At 37.9% G+C, this 16,956-nt stretch overlaps 1 protein-coding gene across 4 annotated transcripts in view; it reads right to left on the reverse strand.

The window, feature by feature from the left end:
- Window positions 1–16,956, reverse strand: part of LOC140737724 (probable E3 ubiquitin-protein ligase HERC1) — a 273,953-nt gene that overhangs the window by 179,979 nt on the left and 77,018 nt on the right. For all 4 annotated transcript variants that reach the window (XM_073064301.1, XM_073064302.1, XM_073064299.1 and 1 more), the window contains 7 exons: window positions 10,851–11,063; window positions 9,496–9,669; window positions 6,956–7,067; window positions 4,786–4,912; window positions 2,417–2,573; window positions 1,059–1,335; window positions 580–673 (listed from right to left, as the gene is read on the reverse strand). In XM_073064301.1, the coding sequence (XP_072920402.1) occupies window positions 580–673; window positions 1,059–1,335; window positions 2,417–2,573; window positions 4,786–4,912; window positions 6,956–7,067; window positions 9,496–9,669; window positions 10,851–11,063 (1,154 nt within the window). The remainder of the gene's footprint in view (window positions 1–579; window positions 674–1,058; window positions 1,336–2,416; window positions 2,574–4,785; window positions 4,913–6,955; window positions 7,068–9,495; window positions 9,670–10,850; window positions 11,064–16,956) is intronic.

Below are 16,956 nucleotides of genomic sequence, written 5' to 3' on the forward strand. Positions count from 1 at the left end.
TGTGGCGATAGGCAAATTGCAGTGGGTCCAGGTCCTTGTTCATCTACAAAACTTACTAGCCAAGCCAACTGCATTCTCATGCATATTGTTAATAAAGACGATGAATAAAAGAGGGCCTAGCTCTGATTTCTGCTGCACACCACTTGGTCTACAATCCTCCGATCTGAGAGAGGATGTTCCACTATCACCCTCTGATTCAATTTCTCTCCTGATCTTTACAAGCGAAGAACCAGCCATTATCATCAATAAAAGATTTAACAGCTAATAGGAATGTGCAAGGTTGGGATAAAAATACATATGGTGTACAGCAGAGAATTGGAGATTTCTTTTAAACACAGCATTAGGATTATTACTTCAGCAATATTAAATCAACAATTTGGATTCACAAGTGTAAATACAATTTGATTAAATACAGAGAAGATGCTAACAGTTCATCCAAGTGCAAAACTAGTTATAAAAAAGATGCTAAGCAAATGTACAAGTAGTCTTATCTACAGGTAAATTAGTGTGCTTTGGCAACAGATTAGCAGTTCTGTGTGATGAGTGGTCTCTATGCTACAAGATTCATGCCACACGTACTTCTTTATTCACTTGTTTCCTTGCATCAGAATCACTTTGATTTGGTCTCAGTCTTGCCCGAAATGACTGTTCCTCTTGGAAAGAAGTTGCCTTCCTATGAAAAAGTAAAATTACATCAAATTTACATCTTCTGGCTACCAAAATTCATTTGCCACAAAACAGAAACTAAGTCTAAAGAGATGACATCTATTTAAAGCCTCTTTCTACTTTGATTTTTGTTCGCAAGCAGTAATACAAAAACAAAAGACAAGTTTGACATGATTCAGATAAACGAATTGGAATGAGAAAGTAGAGAATGTTTGAAGTGACACAGTCAGAGCACACTGATTCAAGGAAACCATGCTTCCACAAAAGAAAGTGTTGATCTTACTTTCTCAATTAAAGAACAAACTAAAGAAAGCACAAACAAATGAAAAAAGAGCAAGTGAAAAAAGGTAAAAACGTGATAGGAGCACAGAAAATAAATTTTGGTGACTCACCTAACTTGACCAGACGTTGATTCTTGACATACGTTTTCCAACCATATGGCTCTTACCCCAAGAATAAGGAATGCACAACGACCAATTACATTGTGGCATATGGAAGTAGAGGAATATTGGTCTTCTGAATCAGTTTCTTTCTCTTTCTGAGCACCCTCGCTTTCTGTAACTTCCACACTGCCTGTACTGTTGGGCTGGGTGCTTAGGCCTGAGTATTCATAAACAGTTTCATTTTCATGACAAGCTGCCTTTCGAGCAAGGAAACACTCCAATACCTCTGCAATACAGGGAAAGACAATTAACATTAATTATTTAACATTTCTTTTTGCAACAGAAATTTTAAATAAAAATTGAAAAGCAAAATAACTGTAGATGGAATAATTAAAAAAAAGAAATGCTGGTGATACTCTGTGTCAGCTGGTATCTGGGAGGGGAAAGAATTAACAATTCAAGATAATGATCATTTGATGCTTGATCATTGACACAAATTATCACCTGTTTCCCTCTTCACAGATTCTGAGTACATCCATCTGAGTACATTTTTGTTTTTCATAAAAAGCTATCCTTAATTTCTGTACATTTCCCCATATTTAAAATAAATTACTGTAGCAGATTATGGAATCTTTCTACTTAATAGCACATTCTATATAACAGTTTCAAATACCTTGCATTTACTTATGTTGTTGCTGTAGCACTGTCAGGATTTTATCAAGACTTGAATAATTCAGGACATCCAAACAAAGTGTACATGAACTTACAGGTTTTAATTTCCTGCCAGTGTGGCTAAATAAATATGCTCCCCGAACCTACACTGGGTTAGGCAATTTGAGGATTCATTTCAAGAAATGCATCAGACAAATCACATCTACTGAATTAATTAAGCTTACTTAAAATGTTTTTTTTGATATTTACTTTTTCAAGCACTACTATACAAGTTTTAAAAAAAAAATGTTTTGACAGCACTCACAGTCAATTTAGTCTGACACTTTTCCTGCATTTTGGTAAGTGGCACTTGTTTTAGCTCCACCAATGTGAAGGGTCATGTGATTGTTGTGAAAGCTTCTTAAAGAACTGCTGAGGATCTGCATAGGGATGGTTGGACATTGGAAGTAAGTGGGTAGGAAGTGTGAGTGGCTTTCTACTTCAATGAAATTCTTGGCCAATGTTTCTGAGGAACATTATGAAACAGGCTGAATCTTCATTCATTATGTACATGATAAATAAACTGATAGAAAGCCTTTTGTAAATATTTTCAATATAGCGTACAGATGCTATACCTTTCCACAGGTTTACAGTGATATTGCACATCAAAGGCATTTTTAAGCTGTCAAAATTCAATACAATCTTTGTTTACACACTGCTTATCTTTGGAAACTCCTCTGTATCCAGCAGGACCATCTCCCTTTCCATATTGTACTTTGGTTCTTCTGATCGCCTATTATTCTCATTTGGCTTAGCAGAAGTACTACAGCTTTCTTGTGGCTCATCCTCGACATCTTCTGAGATATCTGAAAACTAAAAAAAATAGACCTTAACATACAAAAAAATTAAATGTATTATATTTAATACTGTATTTCACATTTATTACTCTTTGAAACTATAGCTGTCCAACCTTTTATTACATTGATTTGCAGTCACAACAAGCCTGTTGTCTTGTAACAAAATTCACTTGGCCAACAGCCAGTCAAATCATGTGTTTTTGAGTCAGTGTGAACTGCTGATGAGATGATTGACAAACAGCAGAGCATTTTATAAATCTCTTTGATCTATTTTGCTCCTCCTCTTCAGTTTCCTTCCACTTTATCTCTGAATCATAGAAACAGGTTGGCAGTGGTCATTTGGCCTCCAAACCCATTCTGGTTAAATAACATAGAACAGTGCAGCACAGCAAAAGGCTCTTTGGCCCATGATGTCCGTGTCGACCATGATGTTAAAATTAATCAATTCCACCTGCCTGCATACGACCATAACTCTTCATTCCCTGCAAGTCTAAATGCCTCTTAAACATATCTCTTTTACCATCCAGCAGCACATTTCAAGCACCTACCATACTATATTTAAAAAAACTTGTCTCACATATCTCCTTCAAGCTTTCTGCCTCGCTCCTTAAAGCTATGCCCTCTAGTATTTGGCGTTTACACTCCGGGAGAAAAAGATGCCAATGCTCGATTCTGTTGCAGCTTCTATTAGGTTAGCATTCAGCACTCCAGGGAAAGCAATCTAAGTTTGTCTAGCTTTTCTTAAGAGCTAATTCTCTTTAATCCAGGCAACATCTTTAGAACCCTCTCCAAAATCTCCACAATCCACTAGAAACTAACAGCACGCAAAACTCCAAATGTGGCCTAAACAAAAACTCCATACCACTGCAACATGAGCTTCCACAAGTTTATGCTCAATGTCATTACCAATGAAAACAAACTTGCCATATCAGAATCAGAATGAGATTTATTATCACTAACATATGTCGTTTTGCAGCAGCAGTATTTTGCAGTACATAGGTTCATGGCCAATTCAGAAATCTGGTGGCGGCAGAGGGGAAGAAGCTGCTTCTGAAATGCTGAGTGTGCATCTGCAGCTCCTGTACCTCCCCGATTCCAGTAATGAGAAAAAGGCATGATCCATGATTGTGAGGATCCCCAGTGATGAATGCCACTTTCTTGAGGCATTGCCTATTAAAGATGTCATTGATGGTGGGAGGCTAGTGTCCACGATAGAGTTGGCTGACCCTACAACCCTCTGTAACTCTGTAATTCCATCCAATATATAATGTCATCCAGCAGGAAAGGAAATCTCCTGATCTCAGCCATCTAGCTTACAACATTGGAGGCCCTCAAAAGAGGTTAACTTATACAGGTGGCCCCCATTTTTCGAATGTTCGCTTTACGACAGCACCCTGTTACGAGACAAACATTAGTACCTGTTTTCGCTAACCAAAGAGGATTTTCACTTTTTACAAAAGGAAGACGCCCACTTTATACTTGTGCTTATCCCGAGAAAGACTACCATGACCGTGAAGCCTTGTGTGCGCAGTTGTGTGCGCATGCGTGTAGGCACGTACGTATGCGTGTACGTGCCGATTTTTTTCCTCCAAATCAATTTTGACTAGCTGTCTTCCTGATTTTGATAAGTGAAACTACATCATACATACAATATTTCTATAGGCTGTATATTTATCATATAATTCCTGCTTTTACTATATGTTTGTGTTATTTTAGGTTTTATGTGCTATTTGGTTTGATTTGGTAGGTTATTTTTTGGGTCTGGGAATGCTCAAAAATTTTCCCATATAAATTAATGGCAATTGCTTCTTTGCTTTATGACATTTCGGCTTACGAACGGTTTCTTAGGAACGCTCTACCTTTGGATAGCGGGGGGAACCTGTAACTGTCCTCTGAACTGGCTTAGCAAACTACAGCTTCAAAGATCCTTCAGTATGGTTAATAAATGCCATCCTTGTCAACAACATTCATAATCCAGCAATAAATAAATTAGAATACTGAAATACAGTAATTATAGCTAATAATTGGAACAAAGAAATATTTATGCAAAAACATCTCAATGTATTTAACAAATGGAAGCAGGCAGAATTTAACATGGTAGAAATCACTTGAAGGGAAAATTGAAAGTGCTATCAAAAAAGATAAGAGTTAATAGTCCCTACAGTTCCATAAGAAATACATTGTTTGGGAATACATGATACCTCATGTACAATGATTCAATCTCTTACCTGTCTAGACCAATCAGACAGCTGAACATTTGCAGCATTATGGGTCACATTCTTTTGAGCCAGGAGTGCACTTCTAACTCTGTAGACACACTGATATATTTCAACAAGTCTTTCACTGGGCTGGCAGCTGTAAAATATGTGGAACATCTGGAAAATAATGTCTTCCAAAATCCAGGAGCCTTAAGAACAATGATTATTAAAAAATGTGTGCCTGCACCATTTCTGATACAGAAACAGATCACTGATTAAAATGTGTTTTCAAACATTCTTTGTTTTCTGCTTTTTGTACCTCATTGCTACTTTCTAATAGGTAATTATGGGATTTATAGGGGGTTATGGTTCCTAATGTCTTTTCCACTCAATGGCATTAATATTATGAAGAACATCAGCATTCAAAGTAAGCAGAGATGTTCAAACTCAGAATTTTTAACACCAAATAAGCTCTTAACATAATGCATCATAGAAATAAAACCCCATGAGCCAGCACATTTGTGCTGACTAACAAGCTCCCATTTACACCAATCACATTTTACTTATTCCTCATTCCTATCAACTCTCCAAATTCTACCTACACAATTAAGGCAATTAACAACGGTCAATGAATCCACCAACCCATATATACATTGGATGTGTGAGAAGCCCAAAGCATCTGGAGGAAAAGCAAATGGTCAAAGGGAGAAGAAACTGCTCTACCCGGACATCACTGCAAGTTTGTACTCAATCTAGGTCACGGAACCTGGAAGGCCAGTGCATCAAACCAGCATAATGTTGTTTATGGAGTCCAGACTCTTAGTTACAGTCAATACATGGCGCATGTGACACTGTATACAAACCATAACCCTGCACTTCAATGACAGAAACCCTCCTTTCCTGATAGTCTGAATGCTTTCTCTGCATGGCTTGACCAATTGAATGATGTGACATTGAGGAAAGCCACTTCTCTTCTTGAGGAACCTTGTCTAGCCACAGATGAGGTGAGGAGGACCCTAGCCAGGGTAAGCCCATGCAAAGCTGGAGTGCCAGACAACATACCCGGTCAGCGGCTGAAGGACTATGCGGCCCAGCTAATAAAGGTTTTAACAGACATCTTTAATACTTGACACATTTTAGGAGATAGTCTCCAGATTTTCTACTATCTTCATCTTTACCTCCCCTTCAATGGTCTTGAATGAATCTTGCTGCCTTGGGTTACTTTTCTATTTGGAGATTTGTCAACTAGCTTTCATTTTTATTCTAATTTTTCTGCTACTTTTTTCTTGACATTGACAGCATCCTAAGGTTCTAAGGTGTGTTAAGGCAGACGCAGAATGCTTACTTAATAGCTTTTGGCTGCCATCTTTCCTTTATACTGTTAATGTTTATGTTCCATTTTGTTACTCGCCAAACTATTCTTTTAAAATAATTTGCTCCTTTTTTTTGTTCTCTGCAGTGGATATATTCAGCTACACACACAGCATGCTGGAGGAAATTAGCAGTTTGGGCAGCAGCAATGGAAGAGAAAGAAGTTGCCCGATGAGGCAGCCCTGGTGATGGTGCATGATGCAAATTGCAAGCTTTTTATTTCCCTCCATAGATGCTGTTTGACCTGCTGAGTTCCTCTAACATTTTGTAGGCATTGCCCCAGATTTCCAGCATCTACAGTCTCGTGTCAACATTATGCAACTTCTTTGCTAGAAACAGACATGGCGTTTATTATCACTGTTCCTTTTCTGTTTCATTTTTAATTCTACATCTTCATTTCTTCACTTTGAATGCTGATGTTCTTTCTAATATTAAACTTCTTCCAATGTTTCAATGCACTCCCCTATTCGTCTATTTAGGTTCCAATGAAACCAGCTATCTCCAATTAGCCAATAACTACCTTGAACTCTTCTATCATTCCAGATACATAATGTTTTAATGTTCAACAACTAATCAGCTCTAGCATAACATCATTTTCTAAACTGAATATAAAACAAAGGAAGTAGAATTGAAAAAGAAATGTGCTGGAAAATAGGTTTTATTTAACATGCATAAACAACAATAAATTGTAAAGGGGTTCAGGGTAAATTGTAATGATAAAATAACATGAGAAATGCATACACTTTCCAACACAAGGTAGTTCACTTTGTTTATTTTCACTCTTGTAAAAAAATATGTATAGCTTTTAAAATAATTTTAATTAAGTTACCAATCATCCTTGCAGGCTTCTTGCAATAATCCTGTGTGTTTAAGTAATACTGCAAGGACAAATCTTGAGACAATGTTCAGCAAATGATCTCCATTAGTACTGTGTTCCCACTCTGAAACAAAAGGGAGAATACCTACATAATTTTTCTGGGGATAAAACATACTCTACTCCTAATAAAGCTGCTTATTAATAGTTCTTTTTTTATCTGCATAAGATTTCTCATTGCCCAACAGATATTAAGAATCTAAAATAAATTAGTTTCTTAAATATTGTACTGTCCAGATTTGATAGGAGTTTCAAATTCTGTTCCTTGAATTCTTTTTTAAAAGGATAATTTTAATCTTTATAACCATACAGACGTCACAATAAATTTTTGGTGTCAATTTACAAAATACTGCTTTTATTAAATAACACTTTGCCTTGAGGGGATTTGAACTCATGACTGCTACATTAACCTTAACATATACAGTCTACTTTCAGAAGCTGTAACAAAAGCCTGTTTGAAGGGGACTGTTTTAAGGAGAAACGGAACTGAGGTGGTAGAGTTTGGAGAAGAAATTTCAAAGCAAAGGATATCCATGGCTATCACACACAAAATGTAGGAGGAAGTCAGCAGGCCAGGCTATATCTATGGAAAAGAGTACATAGTCGACATTTCAGGCCGAGACCCTTCATCAGGATTTCTCGTGTTTGTGATATCCATGTCTAAACCCACAGCTAGCTACAAAAGATGCCTCTGTGAGGCTGGGCAGTGGCCAGAACTTGGCAAGTAATGGAAGAGATAATTAGATTAAAGAGCTAGAGACAAGAAATGATTTCAGGGAAAGTAAAAGTGGAATGGAGTTCAATATAAAACAGCAAGGAATAATGGAGAATTTAGTGAAGGATATTGTGTCCTCAGAGATATTAGATTGTAGAGATTATGCAGTAATTTAATAGGAAGTGAAAAATCCATGTGAGTTAGTTTCTTTTTAGAGTAAACTGGAAGATTTGAAAGGACTGTTACAGCTCAAATTGAGACATATTTGACATGCAGTGAGGAATACAAGCTTTTAAGTATATACTCTTGCTCAAATGAGGAGTTTCTCACCTTCTCTTTATGGAACGATATGATTATAAATGATTTGATGTGGTAAAGAGAAAATAGCCTATACGCTTATTGGAGTTTGAGCAAGGGTAAACTTAAGGGTGAGCAAGATCATGGAACGTTGATGGGTTGAACAACTGGATCTGAAGCCAGACCAACGCCAGACAGTACTAGCACTGGCTACTAAGAAGCAATAAGGAATAAAGAACTATCGATGTAAAGTGAACACCTATGGTTCAATTGCCACTCATTGAGAACAAATCTTATGTGGACTCATTAGTTAATCAAATTTCTTCATGTTGGAATTTTTATGCAACTCAATGTGATTATAATATTTAAGGGTTCCTTAAGGTTATTGTAGCCAGGGGTGGTAGTGGGGATAAGCTCCCACTATCTATTAATTGCTCTCAATGATGTGCGCCTCAAATAGCCTCTGACAACAAAGTCCAGCTCCTGGCTTTCACATGTAGCTTAGCTACTAAGCTCAGCGGAACCATTTCTACTGACACTATAAGGGGCAAAGGTGGGTTACTGGTGCCTTAAAACCAGTTGCCCAGTTGCTTTGAGCTGATGGGGCTCATCAGCCATGGTTGGCAGCTCATCTAGGAGGAGGAAAACTCTGATCTCAAACTTCTGCTGTCTTGCGACTATACCCACTCATGGGGAAGGCTTTGGGAATAAACTCAGAGGGAAAAATCTGGAACTGGACTCCCTAAAGCAGTCCTACATTAAGTTCAACTCAGACTAGCAAGGCCTGTGATGCTGCTGGTGGCAAACTGCATCGATCTCTGCCGTTCCTTTGGGTTCATCAGATGAGTGGAGAGGGGGAGCTTGCTACACGGACAACAGCTTGCACTCCATATTGTACTGCCCTGAATTGCATATCTAGACAGCTAGGATGCAGCACCCATGCTCGACCCTGAACACCGGAAGCCTCAACATCATCATCATCATACTTTAGCCAATCAGATGTGATATAAAATACATGAGATTGAGAGAACTATTTTGTAAAACATAAAGTACCATGAAGTAGTAACATAACCAAAATGAGGAAATATCAAAGGCCTGAATAGATATATTTATTTATTTATTCAGGCCTTTGATATATATAGATAAATAAATTACATATATAAAGCATCGTGGATCAAACTCATTCCTTAAGGAAAAGATATACAGTTTCTGCCAGAAAAGATCTAATTTAAGTCCACAATTACATAATTCTTCTCAATCTGCCATTTACAATATTTCTCTTCCATCTAGGAGTATACAACTGATGTGCTTTCAATTGCATGATTTCAACAACCTAAAGAGTTCCTCCAAGATTTTAAAAAGAAAATAATATTAAATTACTCCATAAATAAAGTCCATATACAATTAATCATAACCAAATACTTGATTTCTAATACATAACAACAAAATAACCATTCATAAAAAAGTGGAGAGAGAAAGATACCGTTGCTGATGGCGTAGTGCTGCATTCTGCTCCAGATTTTGAACCCTGGCTCTATTGTGGCACCAAGCGCAATGTCTATTAGTACAGCAGTGTTTTCAGAAACTTGAAACTCAAATGACTTCCTTTCCGCAGAATGAGCCAATGCCCTTGTAGTTAGGCTATTAATGTAAGAATCTTTGGAAAGAAAATACAAAGATCATTGAGAACTATCTTAAAGAATTTTTCTTTTGAAACTGTACTAAAAATGTACTTTTAAAACAAATTCTAGATTCATATAATAAAAAGTACTTGTTTCACATCTTGCAAAATCACATTTCAAAATCAAAGATTTTGCAATGGTTGTACAGTCAAGTGGAGAGTGAAGCTGGAGAGGGTGAGGAAAAGATTTACAAGAATGTTGCCTGGACTAGAGGTCCTGAGTTATAGGAAGAAGTCGGCTATGCTGGATCTTTATTCCTTGGAGTGTATGAGAATGGGAAGTGCCTCAAAAATATAGAAAATAATGAGGGGCATAGATAAAGTGGATGGTCATTGCCTTTTTACCAGGGTAGGGGAGTCTAAACTAGAAAGCAGATACAAACATGATAAGAGGGGAGAGATTTAAAAGAGACCTGAGAGGTTAACTTCTTTATACAGAGAGAGTAGTGAATACATGGACTGTACTGGTTGAGGGGGATGCAATTTCAATACTTAAGAGGCATGGGAGCAAGGATTTGGAGAGCTATGGGTCAAATGCAAGGATCCAGGACCTGCAGTGAAGATGCTTTGATTGGCACGGTCCATTTGGCTGTGGGCTTATTTCCATACAGAAATACTGTATAACTCTATCAATCTTAAACAAGCATTTTGCCGAGCGGAAGATAAGGAACTCAAAAGCAACTCAGTTCTGTAGAACAGAAAGGGCAGAAAACATCTACATCCCAGAAGGCAGTCGCCCCACAGCTTAACCAAAACAAAATAATAATAATGAGGAGTGAAATGGGCAGGTAAGCACAAATTTTTATGATGTAGGAGTTTGGATTTTTGGTATGATTCATTATTACTGTTCACAAATCAATACTTGATTCAAAAAAAATATATAATGCAAAGTTGTCTGCTTAGTTGTGATATTACCAATGGAAACAGAGCTACGACGTCAGCTTAAACCAGAGGAAATCAGGCCTCAAAATGATAACTGAGGAAAACAAAATCCTTTGATAGCCATAATATTTACAAATATTACATACAAGTTAGGGTGCAAAGACCTTTACATAGAATCCAGAATAGTGCATTAAACTACTCTATTCAGGTAGAATCTTGGTTTAAAATCTTTTTATTTTAAAGTGACAAATGGGGATAAAAAATTATTGACCTACCAAGCTGTTCACTGTCGTTTTCAAGGCCATTGCTGAGGAGCTGGCTTTGCAGCCAGTAAGCTGAATTTACTTCTTCTGATGAACAAAGAGGACCTTGCAGCATCTCTCCAAGACATTTCCCAATAGTGAAAGAAATGGTGCGCTCCATATCAATCAACCAAATCCAAGATTTCACCTCTGCTGGAATGGATATTTCAAAATTGCTTCCAGGTTCTAAGGAATAAAAGTAAAAGTTATGCAGACTTTATCTTTACTGAATTATAATATGGATATACTTTCAGTTACAGTGAGTGCTACACATGTCAACATTCACTGGCCCAGAAATTCACAGAAATTTCTGTGAATGTAACAGCAAATCTAACACTTCTTGATGTAACTAACGTGCAACTGCTACAGAAGCTTTTGGAGAGTTCAGATACTCAGATAAATGCAGATATCTAGAAATTGCTGGACAGATCTGCATTTTCCTTCAAGATTTGTAAAAAGGGCCTTTTTGAAGTTTTGGATTTGATCAGAAAGTTTTTTCTTGTTTTTTTTTGCTTTCTTTTTTTTTGTGTGTTTTGGGTTTTTTTCTGTACACGTCAATTATGAAAGTTTCTTTATTTTTTTTCTTTTTATGGATAATAGGAGAATCAATTACCTTTCTCTTTATTATATACTATTAGATTAATACTATGTTTGATCTTGATAATGTTTATTTTTCCTTTTATTCAAACTATTGATATAGATATTTGTGACAATTCTCCTCTTGCTTATGTGTGTGTGTATATACATATATATATATAAAAAATAAAATAGTACAGTACATTACAGGCCCTTTGGCCCACAATGTTGTGCCGACCCTCAAACCCTGCCTCCCATATTACCCCCCACCTTAAATTCCTCCATATACCTGTCTAGTAGTCTCTTAAACTTCACTAGTGTATCTGCCTCCACCACTGACTCAGGCAGTGCATTCCACGCACCAACCACTCTCTGAGTGAAAAACCTTCCTCTAATATCCCCCTTGAATTTCCCTCCCTTTACCTTAAAGCCATGTCCTCTTGTACTAAGCAGTGATGCCCTGGGGAAGAGGTGCTAGCTATCCACTCTATCTATTCCTCTTAATATCTTGTACACCTCTATCATATCTTCTCTCATCCTCCTTCTCTCCAAAGAGTAAAGCCCCAGCTCCCTTAATCTCTGATCATAATCCATACACTCTAAACCAGGCAGCATCCTGGTAAATCTCCTCTGTACCCTTTCCAATGCTTCCACATCCTTCCTATATTGAGGCTACCAGAACTGGACACAGTACTCCAAGTGCGGCCTAACCAGAGTTTTATAGAGCTGCATCATTACATCGCATCTCTTAAACTCTATCCCTCGACTTATGAAAGTTAACACCCCATAAGCTTTCTTAACTACCCTATCTACCTGTGAGGCAACTTTCAGGGATCTGTGGACATGTATCCCCAGATCCCAGATATATATATGTACTTTTTCATTTAATAAAAAGATTGTTAAAGGAAAAAAGTGCCATAATTTTGGCTTGAACATTGAAACCTGAAGTGGCTGTAGAACAAAGATAGCCAAAGAACATTAAGCCTTTCCATTTCCAAGTAAATACCCTTTTATATATTTATTAATATTCCCAGTCAACCTCTCTGACAATTAATATGTTTTATAACATTATTCCAAAGGTGAATGTTCTTCCTTCATTTTAATTATAATTGAATATTTTAGAAATATTACTCTTTCTTAACACAAACAAGAGAAAATCTACAGATACTGGAAATCCAAGCAACACACACAAAATTCAGCAGGACCTGCTGAACGGTCTTGGCCCAAAACATTGACTGTACTCTTTTCTGTAGATGCTGCCTGGTCTGCTGAGTTCCTCCAGCATTTTATGTGTGTTGTTTACTTTTTCTTAAACTCATTTTCCTCTCCTTATGTAGCCTTTCCCTCTCCATCATATTTTTTCACTTAATTTACACATTCTAACTTGCAGCTCATTCTCAGTCCTAGTATTGTTTCACAATTTGCAATCCTACCAATCAAGCATACAAGCCTTTTTTACTTACACGCAGATTGCATGCTTTCCTGACCATCCAATGAACAGCTTGCTATTCTGTCAACTTGCCATGGGAAGTTTTTAAGAAAAACATTAATATGCAAAAGGCAAATTTAAGGACTGATGTTTTAAATATGCAGGCAAAGCAAATAATGACGTACAGTATTGTGCAACTCTGGTAATACACATCAGCATATCAGTAAACAATACAGATGACTTTACAATGAAAATGTTGCTTGTAAGCCAAAAATAAATTCTTTGACAAACAGTATTGGTTGATTATTTGATGAATATTGCAACTGTGTACAATAGTTAAGAAATAATTTACTCTGCTATAAATTTACAAAAGGTTGCATTTTCATTTTGTGCCTTAATCCTGGATGAGAGGATTAAAAATGAATTGTTATATAAATTTGTGAATAAAAATTTTCATCTTTTATTGGAAAAGTTTTGGGTAACTTTCTAAATTACCAAAAGAATTTAGCATGTCAGTTCTGCCCCAAAGATCATAAGCAGCCAGTGACTCTGCAGTATTGGGAACCTCCTCAATCTAGCTTTTGGCAGTGCCTCAGAAACATTATGGGCTGAGTAAGTCAATGCTGCTCATAATACTGAACTTTATAGTTCCACATACTTCATCTGATTTAAGTGCTCATCTGAGCACTTTATCTTCCTTAATAACAACAGACATAAAATCTATGTTGTCCTGGTAACTTCACAACAAAACTCAAATAATTTAAACTTAGATCTGTACTAATGCCAAACACAAGTGACATTCTGTCATCATTTAGAGAACAGTGTATTAATTGAACTGGCTTTGCTTTGCAGATAGATTGTAACAGAGTCATAGAATACGACAACACAGAAACAGGCCCATTAGCCCATCTAGTCTGTGTGGAACTATTAATCTGCCTAGTCTCATCAACATACACCTAGACCATAGCACACCAAACCCCTCTCATACATGTGCATAAGAAATAGGAGCAGGAGAAGGCCTGTTCCACCATTCAATAAGATCATGGCATCTGGACATGGACTCATCTCCAACTACCTGCCTTTTCCCCATAACCCTTAATTTCTATACTATCCAAAAATCTATTCAACCTTGTCTTAAATATAGTTACTGAGGCAACCTCCACTGCTTCATTGGGCAGACAATTCCACAGATTCATCACTCTCTGGGAAATACAGTTCCTTCTCATCTCCGTCCTAAATCTACTCCCCAAAATCTTGAGGCTATGTCCCCTAGTTCTAGCCTCACCTGCTAGTGGAAACAACTTTCCTACCTCTAAATTATCTATCCCTTTCATAATTTTATATGTTTCTATAAGATCTCCTCTCATTCTTTTGAAGGTTCCAGCGAGTACAATCCCAGGCGACTCAATCTCTCCTCACAGTCTAACCCCCTCATCTCTGGAACCTACCAGGGTGAACCTCCTCTGCACCACCTCCAAAGCCAGTATGTCGTTCTTCAAGTAAGGAGACCAGAACAACACACAGTACTCCTGGTGCAGCCTCACCAGTACCCCGTACAGTTGCAGCATAACCTCCCTGCTCTAAAATTCAATCCCTCTAGCAATGAAGGCCAACATTCCATTTGCCTTCTTGATAGCCTGCTGCACCAGTAAACCAAACTTTTGTGATTCATGCACAAGCACTCAAGTCCCTCTGCACAGTCTTTTTACCATTTAACTTTTTACTATTTAAATAATAATCACCTCTTTCATTTTCCTTCCAAAGTGAATGACCTCACATTTACCAACATTGTACTCAATCTGCCAGACCCTTGTCCACTCACTTAACCTATTTATACCCCTCTGCAGACTCTCTGTGCCTTCTGCACAATTTGCTTTTCCATTCAATTTAGTGTTGTCAGCAAACTTAGATACACTACACTCGGTCCTCTCTTCCTAATCATTAACGTATATTGTGACAGTTGTGGGCCCAACACTGACCCCTGTGGCACACTGCTCACCACTGATTGCCAACCAGAGTAACACTCATGTATCCCAACTTTGTGCTTTCTTTTAGTTAACCAATCCTCTATCCATGCTACTACATCACCCCCAACTCTGTGCATCCTTATCTTATGAATAAGTCTTTTATGTGGCACCTTATCAAATGCTTTCTGGAAATCCAAATAAACAACGTCCACCTGTTCCCTTCTATGAACTGCGCTTGTTATGTCCTCAAAGAACTCCAGTAAGTTTGTCAAACAGGACCTACCTTTGCTGAATCCATGCTGCGTCTGCCTGATGGATCCATTTCTTTCCAGATGCCTCGCTATTTCTTTAATGATAGCTTCAAGCATTTTCCCAACAACAGATGTTAAACTAACTGGCCTACAGTTACCTGCCTTTTGCCTACATCCTTTTTTGAACAGTGGCATGACATTTGCTGTCTTCCAATCTGTGGGAACTTGCCCAAAGCCCAGAGAATTTTGGTAAATCATCACCAAAGCCTCTACTATAATTTCTGCCATTTCTTTCAGTAATGCATTCCATCAGGACGAGGGGACTTATCTATTTTCAGGCCCATAATGTACTTGCCCAAATTTCTCATGAATGTTGAAAACAAACTTCAATCCACTACTTCCACTGGTAGCTCATTCCACACTCCCACCACCTCCGAGTGAAGTAGTTCTCCCTCATGTTCCCCTTAAACATTTCACTTTTCACCCTTGAACCATGACCTCTAGTTCTAGTTTCACCTAACATCAGAGGAAAAAGCCTGCTTGCATTTATTCTATCTATAGGGATTAGTCTTAACCTACTCAACCTCTCCCTGTAACTCAGGTCCTCAAGGTCCGGCAATATTTTCTCTGCACGCTTTAAATCTTATTGATACCTTTCCTGTAGGTAGATGACCCAAACGGCACACAATACTCATAAATAAGCCTCACCAATTTCTTATACAACTTCAACATAACATCCCAACTCCTGTACTCAATACTTAGATTTATGAAGGCCAATGTGCCAAGAGCTTTCTTTATGATCCTATCTACCTATGCCGCCACTTACAACAAATTACAGACCTGTATTCCAAGATCCCTTTGTTCTACTGCACTCCTCAGTGCCCTACCACTCACCGTGTTAAGTCCTAGCCTGGCTTGTCCTCCCAAAGTGTAGCACCTCACACTTTTCTGCATTAAATTCCATCAGCCAATTTTTGAGCCCATTTTTCCAGCTGGTCTAAATCCCACTGCAAGCTTTGATAGCCTCACTTGCTGTTCACTATGTTGGTGTCATCAGCAAATTTGCTGATCCAGTTTACAAGATTATCATCCAGATCATTGATATAAATGACAGACAACAACAGATCCCTGTAGCACACCACTAGTCACAGGCCTCCAGTCATAGAGGCAGCTATCTACTACCATCTTCTCCCCTGAAGCCAATGTCTAATCCAATTAACTATCTCATCCTGAATGCCAAGTGACTGAACCTTCAACCTCTCATGTAGGTCCTTGATAAAGGCCTTGCTAATGTCCATATAGGCAATATCCACTGCCTTGCCTTCATTAACATTCCTGGTATATTCCCCGAAAAACTCAATAAGATTGGTTAGACATGACATACCACTCACAAAGCCATGTTAACTACCCCTAATCAATTCCTGCTGATTCAAATATTCATATATCCGGTCCCTTAGAATACCTTCCAATAACTTACCCACAGCTGGTATCAGTTACACCGGCCCATAATTTCCTGGCTTCTTTGTAGAGCCTTCCTTAAACAACAGAACAACATGAGCTATCCTCCAATCCTCTGGTATCTCACCAGTTGCTAAAGACATTTTAAATATCTCTGCTAGAGCCCCTGCAATTTCTGCACTAACCTCCCACAAAGTCTGAAGGAACACTTTGTCAGTCCCTGGGAATTTATCCACCCTAATTTTTCTCATACAGACCATGACCTCACTGCTGTTTTGCCTTACTTCTACAGACTCTGCATCCATCTCCCAAGTAAATACGAAGGCAAAAAACAAAATCCATTTAAAGTCTCCCTACTTTTTTCAGCTCCATGCATAAATGACCACTCTGATCTTCAA

This window comes from Hemitrygon akajei, chromosome 13 (assembly GCF_048418815.1).
Source record: "Hemitrygon akajei chromosome 13, sHemAka1.3, whole genome shotgun sequence".
Taxonomy (NCBI): domain Eukaryota; kingdom Metazoa; phylum Chordata; class Chondrichthyes; order Myliobatiformes; family Dasyatidae; genus Hemitrygon; species Hemitrygon akajei.